This window comes from Thalia democratica, chromosome 1 (assembly GCF_965202585.1).
Source record: "Thalia democratica chromosome 1, ktThaDemo2.hap1.1, whole genome shotgun sequence".
Lineage (NCBI taxonomy): Eukaryota > Metazoa > Chordata > Thaliacea > Salpida > Salpidae > Thalia > Thalia democratica.
The window spans coordinates 47,148,850-47,173,991 of NC_139165.1; the positions used below are offsets into that span (position 1 = coordinate 47,148,850).

A 25,142-nucleotide genomic window follows, 5' to 3' on the forward strand; every position below is an offset into this window, starting at 1 on the left:
TTTACTTTGTTAATATACTAAATATTTAACTAAAATTTAAGTAAGCTTTCGGAAATGTAATAGAACCTTATTTGAATAATTAGAAGAATATATGAAGCTAAGTTGCTACATGACTCTGAATTATTTGCTTTAACAAATTACATCTGAATTTTAGTATTAGTAATTTTTATTTATCAAACAGACAGTTCAAAAAACAGAACAGCTTTAAAATTACAAGCTTTATAAGCAATAAAATTACAGAAAACAAATATACTTTTAAATTAACTTTTTTTTTTTACTTTCATACCTATGTTTAAAAATGTTTAGTTAAGTAAAAATAATCTAGTGAAAAAACATTAGTTCCAACATAATAATTAAAAATTTTTAAAGAATTTCAATAGAAATTTAATCAGCTTATTTTAACTTTTACAGTTTTAACAAGTTCTAACTATTATTTAAAATATGTAATAGTTCATTACTAAAAAATAATTCAAAATTTTTACATATTTGCAGACAAACTCAATAAAAGCAATTATCAATAAAGTTACTTCTAAATTTAAACTTAATTAACCAAATTATCTTTGTGTAATCTTTATTGTAGACACGATTACTATCTTTCCTTTTCTCTGAAAGCCGGCAATCCACTGCTATCAATGCTCAAGTCTGACAGGTCGTAAGTCGGTTCGCTTCTGAAACTGGGAAACCGCGGCAGCTTTGGATCGAGATTGATCATGAGTTTTTGCCAGTGTTGACGCAGCAGCACGTTGTTTTCTTCGTTGTAAAGAATGCACACAAGGAAGAAGAAAAAACCTTTAATTTTTTTTGTTACGGAATAAGATTTATTATACTAAAATGAAAAACTCATTAAAAGACAACTTCTTATATTTTTTTTGTAATAATAATTCACAAAACTAAAAAGATGTTTTAAAAGTTATATAGAAAACTTACACTTCTACGGTAAATAATATTTCTAATTGATGCAAATGAAAGATTATCTAAAAACATCGAAAGTATTTAAATAACGGCTTTAGTTTTTAGAGTTTTATAAACGTAAACCAGGGTTTTGAAACTCATTTTCATAATCACCTCTGTTTGCAGAAATTTAAAACCAAATTAACTAAATTAATAAATAACACCCCTTTACTACTTAATTACTCATATCCTTTTATATCTCCGCACTAGTTATTACCCCCTTATGTCGCCCATATTTTGAAACCAAGGTTTAAAACTTATCTTAGAATAAAAACTAAAAAGCAGTTTAAAATTATTCAATAACAAGCTAAAAAGTAACAGCTGTATGACTTAACAAAATTTCTAAATCGATTCCCTTTTGTCCGTTTTTACTTATTGTCCGCTAACTTACTAAAAGCGCCTAGAAATAGTCGACATCACCCCTTTGGGAAACCCTGACTAAAACATTAAGACATTAAGTAATGTTCTAAGCAATTTGCGTTTATTAAAAAACTCAAATGGCTCAAAATTAAACAAAGTTTATCTTAAGAACTTTATTTTGTTTTTATATTTACATAAAACATATTTCCACCAGAAAAATAGTCACTAATAAAACGACTTGCAAATTTCCATGGTGTAACAATAGCTTTTGTATCAATTTGCTGACACTTTTTTTTTACAAAACTCTTTCTGAAAACAAAATAAAAACATTAAGTCTTTTTTTAAGCATATTAAAACCTTGTAAACCAGACAGAACTGTATGTACAATTGCAAGGATGCAAAAAACTTGAGTGTTTTCAATTATAATCATGAAAACCCCAACTATCCAAGGAATTCCTAAGACCGGTAATAATCTTACTGCAGATTTCAATCCTTTTTTGGCAACTTCAATCGATTCTTTCAACTTGTTTTTTCTCATGTCGCTTGGCTGCAAAGTATATGGTATATATAGTATAAGTTTGTCTAAAAAAACAATATAAATAAAGTTTTCTAAACTAAAGTTTAAAAAGATCATTGACTTTTGAAATTTTTTATGCTATTGTCGGTTGCTTTTTATTTTTAAAACTTATTCAATATTGACTGGAATAATAGCTTTTGTTTGTTGTTCTTATATATTTGAACTATTTGTAATTTAGTTTGCATTAAAAATACATTTTAAAAGATAATACTTATAATTTAAACCAAACTCTGAAAACATCTTATAACTTCTTATAAATCTAATGTATAATATAAATAGATCTTAAAAAACTTCGAAATTAAAATTTATAGAATAATGAACTAAAGTTATTGAAACGATTATGAAGTTTATAATACAAGAATAATTCTAAAAGATAAAATATCTCTTAAAGACAATCCAAAGATAACTCACTTTAAGCTTTTGAATGACATTAGTAACTTGTATTACTTTGATAGTAATGTAAATGAAAGCACAGATGTTAAATACCATTGCAAACATCACAGATCCTGTTGAGATCCAGTTCAAATTCAAATCAGCCAGACACACTATTTTTTTTAAGTTAAAAGAAATTTCAGTCTTGTTCTTTTAATTTTTTATATATTAGTAATTACTGCTATATACACTTTTTTTTACTTAAGTCTTTAAACGGTTTTAAATTATAGTTACATAACAGAAAAATACAATAAGTTTTAATACATAATTTTAAAATGCAGATATGTATTACTTAATTATTAATGAAACTTAAAAAAATTATCGAAATATCAAAATATATTTGTAAAATTTATTACAAGGGTAAAAAAAAAGTTAATAAATCTTTTTTTTTGTTTCAAATTAAGAAAAGCTTGATAACTCTTCTCTTGATAATGTTTTTATTTAAAATAAAATAGACAGGTAACATTTGATACTTAACTATCTAACTTATAGAGGTTATTAAGATAAATTTTAAATCTTTATCGGTTTCAAAAATATAAATTCAAACAAATTTAATCGATTAACACTAACCATGCTTGCTTTTATTTTTTCCTATCGGCATGCTTTTCGAAAGGGAGTCTGTAAAAGTTTTTTTTTAGTATCTACTCTTTACAACACGAATTTTTTACACTAAAGTTAAAATACAAACTAACTTCCACTCAGATTTGAGAAAACCAATGTAAATAAAGTTATAACGAATGGAACTCCCCAGCCTGTTAAATATTTAAGCGAAGAACATTTATAGTCTGACTCTACGCTTTTTCCACCGCAAAAAACAATCTTGGTGACAATTGAAAACGCTTCAACGAGCGACCAGTAGAAGACGGCCAGCAGGGAAAACTGCGTCACAACCGTGGCAACGTCGCAGTATTCAATTTCAGACATTCCGACCACCAGTGAGATGTTGAAGAGGAGGAGGGCGAAGCACATGTGAACGTGGAACGTCACCCTTGGGATGCTCTCGTTCGTTGATATGGCAATGAGCGTGAAAAGTGTTATGCAAATCACGAGGAAGATGATTGAGACTATTCCCGTGAAAATTTGGAGACCCTAAAAAATCAAAGTAAGAAAATAAATGTATGTAAAGTTTTTGATAAAGCTTTTTAACTTACCAGCAACTTTGTTAAACAGTCTCTACTGATGTTTTTCGGATGAATTTGTTCTGAATTACCAGTATCTGCTACAAGCAAAAGTGCGAAAATTGTCGTGTGGTTGCATTGGCATTCTGTTGCAGTTTCTTTTTTGATATAAGAACAGCCTTTATTAGACCAAAGTTTTGTTGTGTCATTATAAAAGATGCAATAGTTTTTAAATCCCTTTTTGGTATTATTAGGAAACTCTATACATATTGGTCTAGAAATCGGAAGATTGTTTTTGAAGACTTTTTTTGAAACAACATTACTATTGTTTAGAAATTTTGCTATTTTACATCTACTTAGATTTGAAATAGTAGAGTTGTTTAAATCAGAGCAAATGCTACTGTCTAGCTGATAAATTTCGCAAAAAAAATCTTTTGAAATATTGCAGTTTCTATCCATGCAGGTTGCATTTAACTTGTTAACATAAAACTCATTGAAAATATCCACTAAAGTTGTGTATTTAACTGTTACGATTTTGTTTGAGTTGTTTTCAAAATCTTTCTTCACCTCTAAGTTTTCAAGTTTAACAGGCGATGTAATGTTTGAATTAAGAAACTCTAAAGCATCGTTCAGTTGCTCAATTGAATTTGGGATGCTGACTGAAAATTGTGAATAGTTATTGTAAAAAAAAGTCTTAAAAGAATAAATATATTATTTCTCGTTCAGTAGTTGAGATTTCTTTATTTGATTTTAAAAGTCAAAACATAAAATAATAATAAAAAAAACATTAATTAAACTAATATTTAAAGCCTATTTAAATATAATAACACTAAATTTGTGTGTTGTATTCTTAAAAACCAAAATTAATTAAGCTTTTATTGTTTATAAATCACCTGCTTAAAGTTACTAAAACTTAATTATAAGTTACTTATGTGACCTTTGAATAGAAACTTTTACAGCATAGAAAAGAATAACTTTATACAAGACGCTTAAGAAATAAGCACAAACTACTATATTGATATCTTATACCGTATAACTTACTGATAGCTTGTTGATCTTTTAAAGCAAGTTGTACCCAGAAGTCTATGTTTTCAATATCTAGTAAAAAACTTGCTACATCTAAATACGACTTGTTGATACTTTCAGCATCCTATAAAATATTTTAAATTAATGAAACAAAATAATGTACAATACAGTTTCGAAAACTTAATCATATGTTATCCAGTTTTTATGTTAGCTATTAACGAATAACGAGTTTGTTTTTGTTGGGGCTAAATTATAGGCTAAATTATAGGCTGTATAAACATTTTAACATTATAAATATTCAAGTTGATATAAAAATATTTTTAAGAAAAAAAAAAACTTATTAAAAACTGTTTAAATTAAATATTAATTTTACAATTAGTAAAATACAACTCATTTATAGTATAAAAAAATACATCTGATTAATGAAAAATTTAAAACAAGGTCATCAATAAAGTATTATTCACAATTGAAATAAACAGAAAACGTTTTTAATATAATTTTTTTTATAAGATTAAGAAATTATTTACATTTAAAAGCTGTTCTAAACTATGAAAAAAGTTAAAATATAAAAAGAAAAACCAACTAAAAAGAATTCGGTTATAAAAAAGTTATAAGATTTAGGTTAAATATTAAAAAAATTCAAGATACATTTAAACAAAAAATAATTATTTAGTTCAATATAAAGATACTCTCAACGTTAATGTGAGATATTATCTAGTATATATAACATGTTAAATGAAGCAAAGACTGCTGTAAAAGAAAAGTCACAGGAAAAATAAAGCAGCATAAGTAGAAGTTAATTAAACAACTTTATTTAGTGCAAACTGATAATGTTGTATATTGTTAAAAAACTTTTAGTTTTTTTTTTTGTTAAATTTTTTAAGATTTCATCTTTTAAATTTATACTCTTTAAGCACTTTAAGACGTACGTTTCTCAGTTTCAATCAAGCAAATACTTCTCAATCTTTTGTAGTTTTTTAATTAAACGAACATTTTTATTCGAATCTTTTTGAGGAAACATTTTAGTAATATTAACATTTATACTTTAGTTGTTTATAAGTTTCGTAACGTACTTACCTCGTTTGTTAAATTTTTGTTGATTTCTTTGTTTTCTACGAATGAACTTGTGTTAGACAGATAATACACAAGTGCTTCAAATTCACCTTGACTTAAACTAAAATTACTAGTGTGCCTGTTTTTAACGATTTGCAGGTTTTTGGAAATTTGAGTTATATTATTCTTACCGTCATGGTTGCATATAATAGCTTTGTATGTACAAGGGGGAGGTTCGGGTGTTGTACAGTAGTAATTTTCGTTTAAACTTGCACTAACAAGAAAAAACAGAGTAAAAAATAAACTTTTTTGCATAACGTAATTAAACTCTGAAAAACTAAGTTTTTTTTTTCTCTTGCAGCTTTTTTAGTAATATATTTTTTTAACGTTTTTCACACACTAAATCGTTTTTGTTAAAATAAAAACAAAAAAAGACACATTTTAACTTAACACAAATATATTTAGCTATATAAGTAAATATAGCTCAAATTTTCTGAATTGACAAACCAAAAAAAACATCATACTTATGTTTTTAAGCTTAATAAGTTTTTTCGTATTATACATAATTTTATATATTGTTTAACCCGTGTGATTACTCATGTAATTTCAACTACGTTAGTTTTACTTTCTTGTATTACGTAATCATAATAACACCTTCTACACAGCTAAAAATAAAAATTGTTGATAAATTTTGTGAACTACTAATTCTACTTTAAACATACCCTTACGTACCGTTTTATTAAGAAATGCTGCATTTTGTGATTATAACTTACTTATAATTTTGATTAATATTTTAATCTTATGTATAATATATAAAACTAATTTAGCTTTTTTTTATTATAAAGGTTTTAAACTACTTAAGGTGAAAATAATCTAAAACATTTTGTTTGAAATTTTAACAGTATCTATAGTATTGATTATCAATACTTAATCAAAACTGAGTAAAAATCAGTATTTAATAAAACCTTAGATTTTATACCTTAGATTAATCTGTTTTTTAGCATACTTTTTACTTTTTATTTTCACAATTTTTAAAAAGTAACTTTTACTTGATAATTAAGTTTGTGTATTTTTCGTTTTCACCTTTTTTTTCTAATTGAAACAAATCATTACACTTGTTCTACAAAAGTTGTTTGAAAGTTATATTTTTGAAATCGAAATAATTTACAATAAAATGACGTAAAATAATGATTACAAATAGTAACAAAAATATAATTAATTAAATGATGCATTATAAATTTTATAACCGAGGTAAGTTGTAAGTTCTAAGTCAGTAAAGGGTCATACTCATTTGTGTACATTCGGCCGCCTATTATAAAAATCAGGTCAGTTTTTCTGAAAAAAAACCCAGACTACATTAAAAGTAAAAAGTTATTTACAGGCCACAGTATTTTTTATAAAGCTATAATGTATATAAGTGCTTATTGAAATAAAAACTAAGAAAGCCACTACAGTATAAGCAAAAAAAGAATATTTGTAAACTATTATTATAAAAACTGCTACACTTGATCTTGATAAACTTTTTGTCTTTTAGCTAAAAACACGTCGCAAGCCAGAAAATTTTCTTTTGGTGGGCCGAACTTAGCCTGTGGGTTGCCGAGCCCTGGTGTATATTGCTTATAAAAATATAACAGTAAAAGGTTTAAAGAAAGCATAGGCGAAAATCTGTCGGAGCCGAATTCTGGACTTTTATGTGCCGTGAGACTGACCGTTTTTGGGTTGAAAGTTGCAACTGACTAACGAAGTTTTATTTAAACGAAACCTGGGTCTCAGTCTACCGAAAGCTTGTGGTCTTATGATCGAAGTGGTATGATCAAAACTTTATAGTAAAAGATTTATGCAAAAATTATTTGTAATTTTTATTTACTACATTCTTTTAAACAAAGTTTTAACTTAGTTTAAAAAAAAAACTAGAAAAATAACTTAAAGAACTAAACTTGCACTAAAAAATATTACCAATTTTTTACCATATTACACATGTTTTTTTTTTTACTTTGATCTTTAGAAAATTTTAATGTTTACAAGTATCAGTAAATTCATTAGTTTTGACTTCTAAAGTGCGGTGTGTAAAAAAAACAATCTATAAATATACAACAAGATACACAAGACACATAGTTCAGTAAACTAGGACAAGGGGAATGGTTGTGTTTTAATGAACAAATCTGACTATTTAGAAAAAATGGATGTTATAATTGGTGACTCATCAAAACTTAAACATTTAGGCTCGGCAAAAGAATTTGATAATGTTCATAAAGTTGAAAGTGAAATTATTAAGTTTCTGAAACAGTTATTATTTAAGAATGAAACTAGTGAAAATATATTTAATTTGGTTAAACCAGTTGGGTCAGTTACCCAACGTTTGTATGGGTTACCAAAAATTCATAAGAAGAACATTCCTTTGAGGCCCATTTTACCTATAGTAAACTCAGCGCAGTTGGCGAAGTTTTTTAACTTGTGTCTTCAATCAGTTTTAAAACTGATTGAAGACACATATTTCAGCATATTATTTAAAAAATTCTATTACGTTTGTTAACAAAATTAGGGATATGGGAGCAAATAATACGTTTATTGCGTCGTTTGACGTTTAAAGTCTTTTTACTAATGTACCTCTGGAAGAGGTCATTAAAGTATGAATTGATACAATGCATAAGATAAGTAAACCTACAATAACAAAATGAATTTGAAAAAACTATTGAAACTTGCAACTTCTAGGGTTAAGTTTAGTTTTAATTATTTAATTTATTTTTAATAAGAAAGGATAGTTATGGGATTACCTTTGGGGCCAACATTGACTAACATAATTATAGATTATATCGATTTAAAATTTGTTCCTGCTTTCATAAATAAGTTATTATACCTCAGGCATGTTGATGATTGTTTTGTGTTTATTAGAAGCGAAAAAATTATGGATGAATTTTCAAACATTTTTAAGAATGCTCATAATCTTGACATACTCACAATGAAAAAATAAAATAATTATGAACTCGCTTTTTTAGATGTACAACTTAAACGGAAAGATAATAGACTTTTAACATTGATGTATAGAACGAAAACCTTTAGAGGCTGTTATTTGAATTTTCAATCTAATTGTATTTTAAAGAGAAAAGTGAATCTGATCAGAACTCTGTGTCATCGTGCCACATAAAAATTGTTCTCCAGAGTTGTCACTAAGTGAAATCGATCTGATCAAGTTATTATTAAGCAAAAATGGGTACCCACAACAGTTACTTAACAAAACAACTTTTTTACATTTGCAAAGTTTGGATAAAAGAAAGACTTTAGGGCCTGAAAAATGTTTAGCTACTTTAAAACTGCTATTCATTAACAAAAGATCAGAAATGCTAGAATATAAATTAAACAATTGATAAGGAAAACTTGTTATGCAGCAAGCCTAAGGATTGTCTTCACGTCAAAACCACTAATAATACCAGGTGGTAAAGACCAAATATCCAATTTAGATAAAACTATGATAATTTACTATTTCAGCGGCTTTTGTAAAACAAGCTATATCGTATTGACAACAGGACAACTAAGAAAAAAATTAAAAGATCATGTCCCAAAGAGTTTAGAGAAATTTTGCTATTAAGAAAAGAAGGATGATACACCAATTTAAATGCTTCAAAACGTTTGTCTTTTGCAGATCATTTGATAAATAACTCAACGTGTGCAAACGGTTAAAATCTAAATAGTTTATAAATAATTGGAAATTATAGTAATGTTTCCGATTTAATTAAACTAAAAGCTATTTGTGTTTTATTAAGTAAACTAGTTTTAAGTAAGTAAAATTAATTTTAGTGTACTAAATCTTTATTTTCGTAATACTCTACAAAGCGTGTTATTGTCTTTATATTAATTTATAGTTTTACTATGTGTTAAATATAATGTTAGTAAGTTTAAATTATTTAAATTTTTAATAACTGCTTTTGCATTTTATTACTCACTTGATTACTTTATGATCACTTTGTTACTATATAAATTTGTAAGATCTTACTTTTTTACCTTTATACTCTACTGACGAGAACTGCTGGAAATATATTTAGTTTACCTAATTGTGTTTCTTGTGTATCTTATTGTATAACTAATGGTCAGTAATGTTTCAATCTATAAAAATACTAGCTAAAAGTTATTTGAAATCGTACAAATATGTTTTTATTTGTTATTGTTAAATTTTTTAGGTTTCAAATCAATTTAATTACCTCCCAGAGTTTGAGTTTCGAAAAATGGGTAATGTATGTAATAAATTACTTAGCTAATATGAAAATAAAAGAACAGCCTACAATAGTTTTTATTCCTACATGTTTAGCTGTGTTTACATAACTTTAAAATTAAAAAGTTTTAATTTATATAAACTAATTAAAAATTCTTAGCTTAACTTTATTTTATGAACAAACATTAACAAAAAAAAACCCCTTAGTGGAGTTACGTTATCACGATTAATTTTTTTGTGTAAGTGTTGTTGACTATATTATATGTTTGGGTTTTAAGAAAACAAATAGAGAGATCTCAACTGCTGGAGCTTAAATAATGAAATTATTCTTTAAAGAATTCACTTTACAAACTAAGCTTCGGTCAAAGACCTCGTCAGTGCTTAAATAAATCTAAAAAGATATGTGACAGTCTTAAAATTTTAATTATATAACTAAACAAATTAAATTTCAATATTAAGATTCAGTTTAAGGTAAAGTTTAAATTTTAGTTAAGTTTTAAAATCAATATAAAAACAATAATAATAATAAAAGCTGTATGTAGCTTTCTTTTTACTTCTACTTAATTTTCAAAGTAAACATTGCTTAAGCAAAAATGTAGTTAATAAAGTGAGTTTAAAGTTGAGGTGCATTTTAACGTAGCTTATTTTAATGGTGACGTAACTATTGGAAATTTAAACAATCTTGTGCTTGTAATAGCTATGGAAATTTGAAATCCCGCCCGAATGCTTTACATAAAAACTTATAGTTTAAACAAATTCTTACCTTAAAATAAAACAAGTTAATCAAAATATTAAGATTGAATTTGTGGCAAAGTTTAAATTTTAGTTAAGTTTCAAAATCAAAGGAAAACACAAATAATAATAAATATCTGTATGTAGTTTTCTATTTTCTTCTAGTTGATTTTCAAAGTAAACATTGCTTAAATAAAAATGTAGTTAATATTAATAAGTGAGCTTAAGTTAAGATGCATTTTTAATCAAGTTAATTTTTATTGTGACTTGACTATTGAAAATTTAAGTAGTTTTGTGATTGTATTAGTTACAAAAATTTGAAATTTTGCTTGAATGGGTAAAAAAAAACCTTTTAGTTTTAAGAAAATAATAGCTACACAAAAAAGTATTAAAAGCTTGCATAAAACCTGTATAACGGGCAACTTAAGTTTTGAAGTGGAGTTTTCGCAAACACGGGTAGGAATAAAAGAGCTCGTACCGTTTATTTAGGTTGTCCCTTCTGTCTGCTTTGGCGATCGCGACCTTTTCTAATATACAAGTACTGCAAATGCTTTGTGGGTTTTTAACTTTGCCAATATGGTGGATAATTTCCCAATCTATTTTGTAATCAATGTTGTTATATTTAAGCTTCCATATATACTTCGATATTTCTGTTCCGTTCTCTTTATAGTTTTTAAAGTCATTATTATGGTTGTACCATCTTTTTTTAAAAGTGCCACCCGTTGAGCCCAAATAGTTTTTTGTTTCGTTTTCCGATCTGATTGTCGCTTTATATATTACATTTTCGACTTAGCATTTATTCTTAAGGGGACGTTTGTTTTTTGTTCGACAGTTGCAAAGTGATTCGTTTTGTTCATCGTTTTTTGTTTTTGAGTATTTTCGATTATGTTTTTGGATTAAATTCTGAATAATGCTCATACAGCTATATTAAATTTTAAAATTATTTCTGTTTATTATTTTGTTTAACTTGTGGTCTTCTTTAAAATGTTTATCTATTAGTTGCAGAAAAGCTTTACCTATATTGGTTCTTACTTCTTACTGACTGACAGTAGTGTGTGTTGAAGTAGATTGTTTTTCTTGTTCGTGCTGATTTCTTTTTGTTTTGGTTATTTTGGTGGTTTGAGTATTTAAATTTGTGTTTAAAATTTGAGTTGATTTTAAAGCATTCTGGTATCCGGTTATTGATTTATTGAAAGTTTCTTCGGTTTTTAAGAGTCTATTGAGTATTTTTTCGATCATTTTTGGTAGGTTCTTTTTGATAATGGACGGGTGGTTCGAATACTTGTTAATATAATTGTTGTTGACTATAATTGTTGTTGACTGTAGTAAACATAATGTTTACACTAATCCAAAAAGATAGACTCCTTACTTATGAGTATAAAAACGTAATAGCTTTTAAAATCAGTAAAAAATTGTTTAAATATAGTATTTGACACTTTAAGTTAAATAAATCTTAGTATGTTATAAACTTAGCATTATTTGTATTTTAATATCTATTGTTAATATTTGTTCAGTTTAAGTACATGGTATATTCTACATTTAACTTGATAATACCTACTTTATCAAACAATAGAAACATAAAAAACAGCGAATAGTTAAGAAGTTAAGTCGCAAAAGCATAAGCTAGTTCTAGAAAGATGACGTCGTTCTAGCTGTTTAATTTTTGCATACAAAACATTCACTATATTATGTTAAGTTATATTTACCCATAAATAATTTGCTTATAGTTACTAATTTAGCTAACAATGATTTATGTAAATAATATTCGAGTGTGAAAACTTTATTTAAAATATTTTATTTTGTATCAAGTATTTAGTGTTGAGAATTTTCGATTTTTGTAGTATAGTTGGTAATTATAGCTTCGCTAGTAATAGCCAAAAATACATTTAATAATACAGTTTATTGAGGGAAAAAAAAGAAACTCGAAATTCTTGTTCTTAGACATGGTACACGAAAAACCTTTCGGTTATCGAGTCGTACACAGGTACACTAAAGATACCTTTTAATGTCTTGTCGGAGACAATATTAATTAATATAAGAGATTTATAATTTAAAAATTTCTACAAAAACTAATTTCAACCAATGGAAAAAGATAACTAAACTGGCAGTGTTCTTGCTTCCGTCAGTGAAACTTTGACGTTTTTGCCGTCATACAATTAGCACCAATGGATCTTCAACTACAGTTTCTGGCTTCTGTATCAATTAAAGACCGGTTTCATTCTTTTACAACTTATTAGTCAGACACAGTCGCGACTTGAGAGAAGTTACTAGTCTAACTAAATGAGATTATGTTTAAAAGTAATGATGCACCTGATTGCTGGTCAAAATAAGTCAAAACAGTGAGTAAAGGCGCGAGTCGTGTTGTGACTTGTGACTTGTGAGTCACAAGTTGTGACTGTGTCTGCAACCTGCGTTATGATTACTTATAAGCAGGGTTTTCAGAAATAAATTCACTGATTAAAAGTTTATTTAAAGTACTTAATTCTTCAAGCCCTGTAGTTTTTTGTTAATTAAATGGTTTAACATTGGCAACTCTACTCGTAAGAACGAAGCTGATTTTGGACTGTAGTGGAAAATACTGTTAATATTCGTGCGGTGCTGTACAGTGCTAAATAAGATTAGTTGTATTTTATTGGACGATAAAAAGAGACGCTCAAAATATTTGGTCTTAGGACTTAGTGCACGAAGAACCTTTTGGTTATCGGGTCGCACACCACGGATACCTTTTAACGTCTTGTCCAGGACAATATAGTAAATATAGTAAGTATAGTGCTTACTGAATGATGTCGAAAAAACGTACCATCTTAACTCTAATCTTGCAAACGCTTTCTGCAAACGCTTTCTCTTGAACTTTGTAATTAATCTAACTGACTTACTTTATTTTAAATTTATTGGAAATATATTCAAGTATTGCTAAAATTATTTCTTTACCCTCAACAAATCTACGAGTCTTATTTAAATTTTTTACATTAGACAAGGATAATTACAATAAAATTATTTGAGTAGTAAGAAGTTATTTGGTTTTACAAAAAATATGCTTTATAATTATTTCATTACTATTTGTTATTATATGCAATCTTGCAGCAAGAATCTGAACTGTTTATTCACAACCAATAAAGCCAAAATAATTTATTTGTACTGATAAGCACTTTTTGAAGAAGTTGCAATTTAAATAGAGACTAGTGAGCTTAACAACTAATGCACAAAATAATATATTAACTTTAATATACATAGAAATTAACTTAGACTAAAATAAATGTATATTTATGCATTTTCTATAGGTTTAGTGTTCAGAAAATTTGAGTCTCTTCTCATAATTGTGAGAGTTAGTTTTCCTTTTAATAATCTTAAAAGTTGTCTTAGTACTTATTTTGCTCAAAAATTTTAATAAAACCTATAAAAAAAAAGTTATGAACAAATAAATGTTGGCACATTATTTGTTTAGTAAAATCATTGGTAATTACCTAAATTACCTAGGATGGTGTTGCACCAATATCAAACTGAAAATATATTATATTCAACATTTTTGGTCATATTTTTCAACTAAAAAATTGTATTTTATTGATATATAAATAAAGTTAAACTTATTAACATAAACTAATAAAACTTAATATTAAATCGCTTTTATTTGACAATATAAAGCGATTATATCAATACATTAACTTATATTGATTACAATATTGTAAAATAAAGTTGATTATATTTTACTTTAACATAATTAAATCTAATTTTTACTATATATTTATAAATCTTGTTTAAAACAAAGTATCTTTTTAGATTAAACAAATTAGACTTAAAACATTGATTTTTAGCCTATAATTATGGTTAAAAAATACATCAAATATAATAAATTTTCAGTTTGATATTGGTTCAACACCATCCTAGGTTTTTACTAGAGGTTTACTTTTATATTTTCAATATTTTAATATTATAAGAACTTGAACATTTAATTCATGTTTGCCTCACACTCAGGATAACCAAAGCTGGTTTGAAATTTTTCAAACTCAGACTAACTTAAACTAAAAGTAAAAAAAAAAATCTGGCTTGTTTGATTGCTTATTGCAAAGTTTAGACTAGTTTAGATATTTTCCTATACTTCTAGCTATTTTTAACTTAAAATTCTTCTTAATAATAAATCCTTAAGATATTTTAGCATAATTTTGAATTTAAGCTTAATTAAGTTTATTTTTAGTTTTTTGTTGATTTTTCTACAGTTTTGTCATACTCAAGCTAACTCAGGCCAACTTAGTATAACTTAAGGCCATAGGGGGTAAAACATGTTTTTTACAAGTTGATCTTATTTTAAAGAGTTTTTTCTAAGCTTGAAGATGTTTTTTATCGTTTTATAAAATTCAAATTATTTTCTGAGATATGACCAGTCAAAGTCGGGCCGCATAACAGGTTTCCTATGGGAAGGGAAAACTAAAACAGCAAAAAAAGACTATTTCATTTAAAATCTATCTCCTCCTACATTTTTCAAGCAATCTTCTTTAAACTTTCACAGTCTAATCTTTATACAATAACAAAAAAACGTTACTTTGAAATTTAAAAAAAATTGTAAAAATACAATTTTTTTAGAAAAAAAAAACACTTTTTTTTAAAATTTTTGTGATAAAATTATTAATTTTTTACATTATTTATATTCTAAAGTAACGTTTTTTCCTTTTAATATAAGGAACATTTCCTAAAAATTTGAAGAAGATTGCTTGAAAAATGAAGGAGGAGATAGATTTTTAGTGAATTTTTAAATTTCCAAAAAAATTGACCTTAAAAAATTGGCGATCCATACGTTTGTATAGGAAACTTTTTACAAAAAATAAATTATCTCAAAAGTTAAATTATATTTTTGAATTCAATAAAAACAGGCTTGTAGTTTGTTTTTAAAGCTTTCATATAAAAGCCAAAGTTATTTTTTGTGAAAAAAAAAAGTCGGACCCCCCCTATGGCCTTAAGCTAAGTTTAGGTCATTTAGGCTGGCTTTTTTGTTCAAAGAGTGGCAACTCTGATAATTAAAACAGATAAATTAATAGTTTTAGTTTGCGTCTCCCATAAGGAACCTATTGTTGCCTCCGACTCCTGCTATATCTCAAATTGTTTTATGAATTTTTAAAATCTGTAAAAAGCATCTTGTAGCTTAGTAAAAACTATATACAAAAAAGTTTAAATTTCAAAGACACTGTTTACCCCTATGCCCTTAATCCAGTTTCAATATTTTGTTCAAAAGAATTTTAACTATTTTCAAGTGCTGATTTAGAATTTTTTTTGCCTTGCGGCTAGTTATTCAATATTCTTAGAATTAATATTAGGGAGTTAAATCTATATGGAATTATACTTAATCAAAATTAAGGACTTGAAAAAAACTCAAGGAAGTTTAAGGTTACTCAGTAAAGTTTCCGGTCACTCAGGCCCAAGAGTAGCAACCCTGTGTGTAGTTGAATGCCTAGGAGACCTTTCTTCTAGGGCTGCCACACACTCAAGCAAATTCAGGCTAGTTGATGTTTAAAAAAACTCAAGCCAACTCCAGCTAGTTTAAAAAATTTTCTGGTTTAATTAGTAAAATTCAAGCTAAAATGTTGTTTTTTAGTATAACTCATGTTATTTTTTTTCTCAAACATCAGGTTTTTTAGGTAAATAATTTGTTTCACAATTTTATGTTGTTTTGTTGAGTTTTAATAAAGCTTCAAGTTGCTTTTTTCATATTTTTGAAATTCCAAACATTTTTTGAGATATATCCAGTCAAATTTTGAGACTACAATAGAATCCTTATGGGAGGCACAAACTAAAAATGCAAAAAAAAAAGATTATTTTACTGAAAATCTTTCTTCTCTTATGTTTTTAGAGATATTTACATTAAACTTTCAGGAAGTGCTCCTTGCAGTTTAGAAAATTCTGTCATCACAAAAATAAAAATAAAATAGAAATATAAATTATTAAAAAAAAAACATAAATACTTTTTTTGTTCGTTTTTTTTGTCATAGTTTTTTTTTTCAAATTTTGTTGCTGCAGAAATTTGTTGATATTGCAAGGAACATTCCCTGAAAGTTTGAGGTAATTGTTTTAGAAAATGTAGAAGCTATATTTTTAGTAGTTTTTAGTTGGCACCTCCCATAAGAACCTATTGTAGTTTTTGACTTTATAAGCTTTATCTCAAAAATGGATTTAAATTTTAAATATCAGTAAAAAGTAACTTGAAGCTTTGTTAAAACTCAACTTAGTAAGATCAAATTGAGAAAAAAAATTATACTCCCCTATGCCCTTAATTTAAGTTGATAAATGTATTTTTTTTAGAAAGTAGTTACTTACATTTAATTCTTTAATATAAATTTATTATAAGAAGTATGAGTGAGTCTACTTTTTATTAAAAAAAATTTTTTTTGAAGAAAGTTCTGGATCTTTAAAGATTATAGAATGTTGTTGAAAAGGAACTTTTTTACATGTTGATCTTGTTTTAAAGATCTTCTTAGCTATCAGTTGCTTTTTACCGTTTTGGAAAATTATAATTAGTTTTTGAGGAATTAGCCCAGGGTACAAAGTTGGAAAGCTTAATGGAAGGACAAAAATAAAAACGCAAAAAAAACTATTCCATTGAAAATTTATTATCTCCCACAATCTTTCTGAAACTCTCTCGAGTCAATTTAATTTAAAATAAATAATTATTATTTCTATTGTAGGAATTTTACTTTGAGTAAAAATATTTTTTCTATGAAAAAACTAAAAAAATATTGATTTTTTTCATTAACTTTGGTCATAAATTTTTTAAATTTCAGTTTTTGTTCTTACATTCTAGGAATTTTCTATTAATCTGGGTTGCCACTTTACCTGGAAACCTGGAATTTGAGAAATTTTGAAAAAACCTGTAACTTGAAACAAAAATCACTTAAAAACCTGGAAAAACCTGGAATTTTAAACAATTTTTACATGTTAATTAGAAAAATTTTGATTTGACACAAAAAATTTACCATATTGATAAAAATGTTTTGCCGTTATCAAAATTTTTTTATTAAAAAACACATTTAAAGTAGCTTTACAGTATCTTTTCAACGTTTGTATACTAGTTAACACAGTTTTTTACCTTAAAGTTAAGTTTAAAATGAAAATAGATACAAAAACAAGTACTTTTAAAAACCTGGAAGAAATTTTGAAAACCTGACAAAAATTAGCCAAAAGTCAGTGGCAAGCCTGATTAATGCGAGGTACATTTCCATAATTGACCAATAAATGAAAAAGAAGATAAATTATTAGTGAATTTTTAAAAATTCCAAGAAAATCAGAAATGAATTTTTCTTTCTTTATATGTTGTATTGGAAGCTTTTTACACAACTGACAATATCTCAAATGTTAATAAATATTTTTTATTTGTTAAAAAGTATCTTATAGTATGTATAACAAGCTTTTATATAAGGTCTAATGTTAATTTTTGTAAAAAAAAATGTTGGACCTCCACTCCCCTATTCTGTTAAGGGCATAGGGGGGGTAAACACCCTTTTTTGGTTTTTTATCTTATTTTATATAGTTTTTACTAAGCTACAAGATGCTTTTTACAGATTTAAAAAATTCAAAATAATTTTTGAGATATAGCCGGTCAAAGTCGGAGGCAACAATAGGATCCTTATGGGAGGCGCAAACTAAAACGGCAAATAACTAGAAATCACTAAAAATCTATCTCCTCCTACGTTTTTTGAGATAACTACCTCAAATTTTCAGGAAATGTTCCTTGATAAATTTAGAAAATTCTGTCGGAACAGAATTTAAAAAAATTAAAAAATAAAAATTTCATAACAAAAAAACTAAAAAAAAATTGTTTTTTTTGTTTATTATTTATATAAAATTTTTATTTTTTAATTTTTTCAAATTCTGTTCCGACAGAATTTTCTAAATTTATCAAGGAACATTTCCTGAAAATTTGAGGTAGTTATCTCAAAAAACGTAGGAGAAGATAGATTTTTAGTGAAATAGTCTATTGTTGCCGTTTTAGTTTGTGCCTCCCATAAGGATCCTATTGTTGCCTCCGGCTATATCTCAAAAATTATTTTGAATTTTTATAATCTGTAAAAAACATCTTGTAGCTTAGTAAAAGCTACATAAAAAAAGATAAAAAACCAAAAAAGGGTGTTTACCCCCCCCCTATGCCCTTAAGTAAAGTTTCTTAAAACGTTAATCTGATGAATAAAAATGTCATAGTTATGTGTATGTAAGTATATTTAGATCAGACTAGCCATTTTACATGGAAATCTGAAGTTTGAAACTTAAAAATAGACATAGATTATATTGAAACTTAAAACAAAATATTATTTGAAAAATCTCTAATTTTGAACAATTTTGTTAGGTAAGAAATAAACATATTAGAAAAATACATACCAACTACAAATTGGTTTCAAACTTCTTCAGGTTATTTGAAATTACTTCGACTTGTTTGCAGTTTTTCTGAAGACTCTGGCTAGTATTTATGACTTTAAAACAGTTTTTTTAAATGTTTTTTTTCTTTTAGGTGTTATAATTATTTTCTTTTCAGTGTGATATTTTTAAGTAACAAGCTTAATAAACATTTTTTTTAGTTTTTAGAACTAACACTTGCTAACTTTTTTTATATTTCAAAGTGAGACAACTTAGTCAATTCCCTACTGAAAATTTGATAAAGAAATGAGCAGAAAACTTTTAATTAAAATTCATGAATTTTTGATGACTTATAAAAGACGTTAAAAAAGTTGTGTTAGCTCTATTATAATATAAATTTTACATTTGTAAAGTACAATAATTCTCAGCTATTGTAAAATACAGTAAGAACCTTTTGCTAAAATTTCTTACAAAGTTACATAAAATTTCAAACTTAGTTCCACACTTTTTGTATAATATGTGCTAATTAGCAAGTTTTGATCTAGCACCATTCAAATATTGCAAATATTAATACAGTTAATAGAACCTCTAAGCCAACAAGTTACAAAAAACAACCATTAAATATATAGTACTTATATGTACTAAGATAAAGGTCTTAACTTAAGATAAATTTGTAATATACAATCAATTTATTTATGCCTTTAGTTCTCAAAGAAAGTTGGTGCCTTTAAAAAACAAATTATTTTGTATTAGAAATGACTCTGCAAATAATTGGCCTTTGCCAAAATAGAGCAATATAGATCCGTAAGGGAAATCCTGATTTACACCCTTGAACATGTTATTGTGTTCCTTTCATTTTTTTATCTTTAAGTGATTTAATATGGATTAGTCTAACTTATGCTAATTTAGCTCTAATTAAATGAGATTAAGTAGCTTTAGGCCAAAGTTGGTTATCAGTACATTAAAACAATGTTGCCAAAAAAATCCTGGAAAACCTGGAATTTTATAAATTTAGAAAAGAAGTGGAATTACATGGAAATTGAACAAAATCAAATAAATACCTAAAAATTTGAACCATTTTTACAAGTAAAAAAATAAAACTTGGACTATATATGAAAGTTTAATCAAATACATTATACAAACGTTTTTTTATTGTACTATTTAATATTTTTTATCATAAAACACATTTAAAGTATCATTATAGTATCTTTTAAACATTTCAATACTATCTAAGACCTTAAAATTTTACTTTGAATACACTAAAAACAAACTAAAAAACTTTTACATCTAAAAACCATGAAGAAGCTCAGAAAACCTTAAGCAACCCTGAGTATAGCTTGTAATAAATGGGTATTTAAAAAAACCATTTTAAATGTGTTTTGAATTGATAGATTTTATGTTTTTTATATATTTAGAATTTACCACTATACAGTTTTTGTTTAGAAAAATTGTCAAGTTGTGTTTAAAGTATAAAATGTAGTTTATTGATATTATTGCAACAAACATATTTTAAGACTTTTTTTGCTCAAGTGATAATTTAAATTGTTGGCAAAGTTAACTATCTTTAAGTAAAGAGAAAAGAATAAAAAATTACAACCATTGGACAGGTCATTCACAAAGTTTAAAATGCTGATCTTAAACTATAGAGGGTACCTTTTTTTTGTGTGCAAAAATTAAGATTTGCTTGTAGTTGAAGCAGAGTTGCCACATATTCAGCTTTGTTAAAAATTTTAGATAAACTTCGATTAGTTCAGGATTTTTTTTTTTGAAAAAAACAGGATAATTGTATTTTTTCCTAATTCACATTTCAGTTTTTATAACTTTAATATTACTAAATTGCTCAATAACTAGTATGTCCTTACAGAGTCTAAATAGTAATTCATTTTATATGATATAGATTGATTTTCAAACTTATTGGGAGTATTTTTTTCTCTTACTCAAGGCTTAAATTTTAGTCTTTCAGGCAGAATTTTTTGAATTAAAGAGTGACAACTTCTTCAAGAAAAATGAAAGAGAAGAATAATATTTTTCAATTCTATAAAAACTGGCTTGTAGTTTATACTTTGAGCTTTCATATGAGAGCCAATGTTATTTTTAGTAAAAAAGTTTGACCCCTCCCCTATGCCCTTAAATATAAAATGATACGTATAAAATTAGCTTACTTTAACTTTGTATTTCCAACTTTTTACAAGTTAGATAGTATTTTATTTATAATAACAAGTAACTTAACTGTGTTATAAACTAGAGATAAACAGTCTTCTCAACAAATTTGCTTAAAATATCTTTTTTGAATAGAATTATCAAGAAAAACTAGTATGTGGGACATATTGGTTTTAAGGAGTTTTACAAAAGAGTTATAAACAATTGTTTAAAACTGTTGGTGTTGGATAAATAGAAATTTTAGTTAAGTCTGTGAGCCAGGTTTAAATTTAAGTTTACTAAAGTGTATGCTTTTAAGCATTTGCTTTTAACTTTTCAGTGCAAACCTTTTAAAACAATATATCCCACAAAAAACTTTCTACTTATTAAGACAGCCAAAAAATGAGTTATTTGAGCAAATTTATTCAAATCATTGCCCTCCTAAATTTTATAAGTTTTCACACAAGAGCCAATTTTAATTTTCGTACCAAATTAGCTTTTAGCTTCTATAATTCAAATTAGGACATTTATTTTGTTTTTGTATAAACTATAGTAGATTTTATTATTTAACATAAATATCAAAGATAAGTATTGTGTCAGTACAAAATCTGAATTTTAAACATTAAGTTTATAAACAAAAAAAGTGTACACCTTGCAAACATTTTTATTTTCTAAAATAAGTTGTTGTTATTTTATCATAAGTTATTATGATTGATAGCTCTTCCACTGTATCATAGAAAATCCATAAATATCAGTTTAAAGAGAACTTTTTTAATTTTAAAGCAAATTATCTGAATAATAAAAAAAACCTTCAAGACTACAAATTTTGACTATTATTAAAACCAAAATAGAATTTTACTTCTAATTTAAACGAATATTTTAGCTTTAGTTTCTAATATTGAATTAGTGTTATAAATAGTAGTTAAGCAATCAACACCCATGTAAAAAAAATTTTTGAATTAAAATAATTCAATTAGCTATAGATTTTTAAACATTTTTATTTTAACTGAAAATTTTCTAAAACAAAAAAACGATAATGTTTTTTAAACATTTGTAAGGGTAACTATAGCCTTTGATAAAAAAGTATTAAAAAATTGTTTAAATTATTTTTAACTTTTATACTGTTTTTTTTTTACAGTTTTCTATTCTGGTGGAAACTCTAATAAGCAGGAAAAGTTAACTTGATATAATTTTATAGATAATTTTTATTTAAAATAACTTTATAATTCTTTTGCAGAACTTGATATTCTTAAATCAAATTACACAAAATGTCGGACAAGGTAGCCAAGCAGCCCAAGAACGAAGAGCCGGTGAAGGAGTCCCTGGAAGAAGACGACGAGTTCGAAGAGTTTCCGGCTGACGAGTGGGGCGAAGCTGAGAAAGAAAAGCAGATCCACTGGGAGGAAAATTGGGATGACGACAACAAGGAAGACGACTTCAGCAAGCAACTGAAGGCTGTGCTTGACTCAGTGAAAAAATAAATTCTTTCTTAGAGCATTTATTTTGTAAACAAAGTCACTAACATTTGTTTATTTTGTGCTTGTAAAATGCTTAAGGTAGTAAAAGTTTTATAAATGTACTAAATTTATTCTATATAAAGAGTTAATTGTTAAAGTAGTTTTTCAACTATGTTTCAATTTTTATTTGATAAGTATTTGGAAACAAAAAATATAATAGTTTATTGTGTTAAATTTACAAAATAGTTATTATTTAAAATGTGACTTAATCTCTAATAGACTAGTATTTTGTTGGTATAATAAAATAATAAAATTGATATTATTTAAAGTTGTGTTTTTATATAAAAGTTTTATAATACTGTTTTTACCTATCGTTCTAGTAATCTTATTTATACTTAAAATACTTCCAATTCAAGAAAATATTATAATTAATAGCTTGTTGATTACAATGGTTGAGCTAACAGAAGACAAATTATATGACGAATGCGCTGTTTTTGGCTGCGTTGTTGCTACGGCCTCCACTGATTTCGAACTTTCAAGCTCCATTGCCATGGGCCTCACTGGCTTACAACATCGAGGCCAAGAAAGCAGTGGTATTGTTACGGGAGGTAAGGATTCATTTTCTCCTTTAAACCAAAAAAAGGGGATGGGATTAGTTTCGCAAGTGTACAATTCGGAAAATCTCAGCCGTCTAACTGGTGTTGCAGGCATTGGGCACAATCGGTATTCAACGTCCGGCAAGTCTGAGCTTTCAAACTGCCAGCCTTTTATTGTAAACATGCAGTATGGAGCCATGGCTGTAGCGCACAATGGTGAGCTTGTTAACAAAAAAGTACTCCGAAAGGAGATACTAGCCAGAGGAGTGGGCTTGTCTACAAGTTCTGACAGCGAGCTGTTGACGCAAATCATGTGTCTTCCGTTGGACTCTGAAAACGGACAAATAAACATTGCAGACAGAATAAAAGGGCTGATGAAACGGTCGCCCACATCCTACTCTATGTTGGTGCTGCACAGTGGAGCAGTATATGCTGCTCGAGATCCGTACGGAAACAGGCCTCTTTGTTTAGGTAAAGTCCTTGACAACTCTCCTTCTCTCAACGGTGATAAGAATCCTTCCGCGGAAGCTTACGTCGTTTCCTCAGAGTCTTGCGTCTTTCAGTCGCTTGGAGCTGCACTCATACGAGATGTAAATCCTGGAGAAGTTGTTAGAATTGATTCGTCTGGCTTCACGACAATGGGATCTATTGTACCCCGCCCTGACGGAAGCGCGTATTCCGCCTTTTGCATTTTTGAATACGTTTACTTTTCCCGCATGGACTCTGTTTACGGTTCAAACACGGTGTACAATGCACGCCGCGATTCGGGCATCATGCTCGCCATAGAAGCTCCGGTCCAAGCCGATTTCGTCAGCACCGTCCCGAACAGCGCCACTCCGGCGGCCATCGGTTTCTCCCGCCAATCCGGCATCAAGTACGAGGACGTGCTTGCTAAGAACTCCTACATCGGCCGCACCTTCATCAAGCCGACTCAGCGACTTCGCAAGCTGGCGGTCGAACAGAAGTTTGGCGTGATACGAGACAACGTTAGGGGCAAGCGGATTGTGCTGGTCGACGACTCGATCGTGAGAGGGACCACGATGCAGTGCATCATTAAAATGCTGAGGAAGGGCGGCGCGACTGAGGTTCACGTCAGAATCGCTTCTCCGCCGGTGAAAAGTCCCTGCTACATGGGAATCAACATACCCACTTCGGACGAGCTGCTGGCCAATAACACTCACGTGGACGACATCGCCACCTTCTTGAACGCCGATTCCGTCCAGTACTTGTCGCTCAAAGGTCTGCTTCACGCCGTGAGGGGTCCCGCCCACGAAGACGGTTTGGTAGGTGAAAACGGGGTCAGTAAGCTCAAGGTTGGTAAAACAAACAAAAAAGTTGGCCACTGCACAGCTTGTTTGACCAAGAACTACCCGGTCAATTTAGAATGGTAAAGGGTTGGTATAGTTAGCTGTACATAGAAGAAAAGAAAGTAGTTAATAAAACGGTTATTTATATTGATCGATAATTAGGTATATTTTAGAGTTTGTTACCGTTATCTTCTTTTAAGTATTTGTCGGTACTTTAAAGTTATAGTTTTTATTTTTTAGGTTCATTAGCTGCTAGACCTGCTTTTGTAATGTCTGCATGTAGTCTACTTGATGTATATAGAAATCATAGTTTTTTCTGACACCACAACTAAGCTGTTTTATGTATATTCAAATCATTAACTTCACGTCTACCTTATGATTAAACTTCATAATCTACTAAAAACAACTGTTTTAAAACAAAATATTTTTTGTCTATTACTTGAAGCATTCTAGTAGCTTATGGTTCAATCTGGAAAGGAACCATAGTTTTTTTTTTCTGTACAAATTGCTTACTGAACAACTTTTTGTTTTGGATTTATTTAATTTTGCCTTTCAGAACTTGTTTTATTAAAACAATATTGAAATACTTGCACCTTATTTAACTATTATTGTTTTTAGCAATAAATAGTAGAATTTAGCTAAAAATAAAAATATTTTCATAGCCCAAATAGCCATAAATTTATGTTTTTATTCTAAATGTTAGCCGCAAGGTTCTGTATTTATCTTAAGTGGTTTTACTTCTTAAAATTATAAGAATTTAAAAAAAGACCGTATGGAGTAGACTACACAAAATAGATGCGATGTTATTTGCATATAATATTTGTAATAACATTGGTTTAAAACATAAATGATA

At 27.5% G+C, this 25,142-nt stretch overlaps 3 protein-coding genes and 1 long non-coding RNA gene across 4 annotated transcripts; 2 read left to right on the forward strand and 2 right to left on the reverse strand.

Annotated features, from left to right (window-relative positions):
- Positions 1–589: 589 nt before the first annotated feature.
- Positions 590–3,913, reverse strand: LOC145836740 (adhesion G-protein coupled receptor D1-like). Its single transcript, XM_082944520.1, has 6 exons — positions 3,472–3,913; positions 3,013–3,409; positions 2,891–2,938; positions 2,300–2,433; positions 1,669–1,858; positions 590–789 (listed from the first exon to the last, which is right to left on the reverse strand). Exons 1-6 carry the CDS (start codon positions 3,895–3,897, stop codon positions 590–592), a joined length of 1,395 nt encoding a protein of 464 aa, XP_082800646.1. The 5' UTR covers positions 3,898–3,913.
- A 120-nt stretch (positions 3,914–4,033) lies between these two features.
- Positions 4,034–5,756, reverse strand: LOC145849138 (uncharacterized). Its single transcript, XR_014372325.1, has 3 exons — positions 5,542–5,756; positions 4,480–4,588; positions 4,034–4,097 (listed from the first exon to the last, which is right to left on the reverse strand). It is a non-coding gene; the product is annotated as an uncharacterized LOC145849138 (long non-coding RNA).
- Positions 5,757–18,802: 13,046 nt separating this feature from the next.
- On the forward strand, positions 18,803–22,708 carry LOC145843926 (26S proteasome complex subunit SEM1-like). The gene is made up of 2 exons (XM_082951208.1): positions 18,803–18,844; positions 22,167–22,708. The coding sequence occupies exon 2, from the start codon at positions 22,198–22,200 to the stop codon at positions 22,408–22,410; it is 213 nt and encodes a 70-aa protein (XP_082807334.1). The 5' UTR covers positions 18,803–18,844; positions 22,167–22,197; the 3' UTR covers positions 22,411–22,708.
- Positions 22,709–22,834: 126 nt separating this feature from the next.
- LOC145833746 (amidophosphoribosyltransferase-like) lies at positions 22,835–24,450 on the forward strand. The gene has a single exon (XM_082940918.1). The coding sequence runs from the start codon at positions 22,835–22,837 to the stop codon at positions 24,371–24,373; it is 1,539 nt and encodes a 512-aa protein (XP_082797044.1). The 3' UTR covers positions 24,374–24,450.
- The last annotated feature ends 692 nt before the right edge of the window (positions 24,451–25,142 follow it).

Bases quoted from the DNA above. Each gene is read 5' to 3' on its own strand.
- LOC145843926 (XM_082951208.1), top strand. From the start codon at position 22,198: ATGTCGGACAAGGTAGCCAAGCAGCCCAAGAACGAAGAGCCGGTGAAG.
- LOC145833746 (XM_082940918.1), top strand. From the start codon at position 22,835: ATGGTTGAGCTAACAGAAGACAAATTATATGACGAATGCGCTGTTTTT.
- LOC145836740 (XM_082944520.1), bottom strand. From the start codon at position 3,897: ATGGATAGAAACTGCAATATTTCAAAAGATTTTTTTTGCGAAATTTAT. The intron at 3,410-3,471 runs GTAAGTTAAAAA...TTGATTTTTTAG, and splicing joins ACTGTTTAACAAAGTTGCTG to GGTCTCCAAATTTTCACGGG. The intron at 2,939-3,012 runs GTTAGTTTGTAT...AAACTTTTACAG, and splicing joins TTTCTCAAATCTGAGTGGAA to ACTCCCTTTCGAAAAGCATG.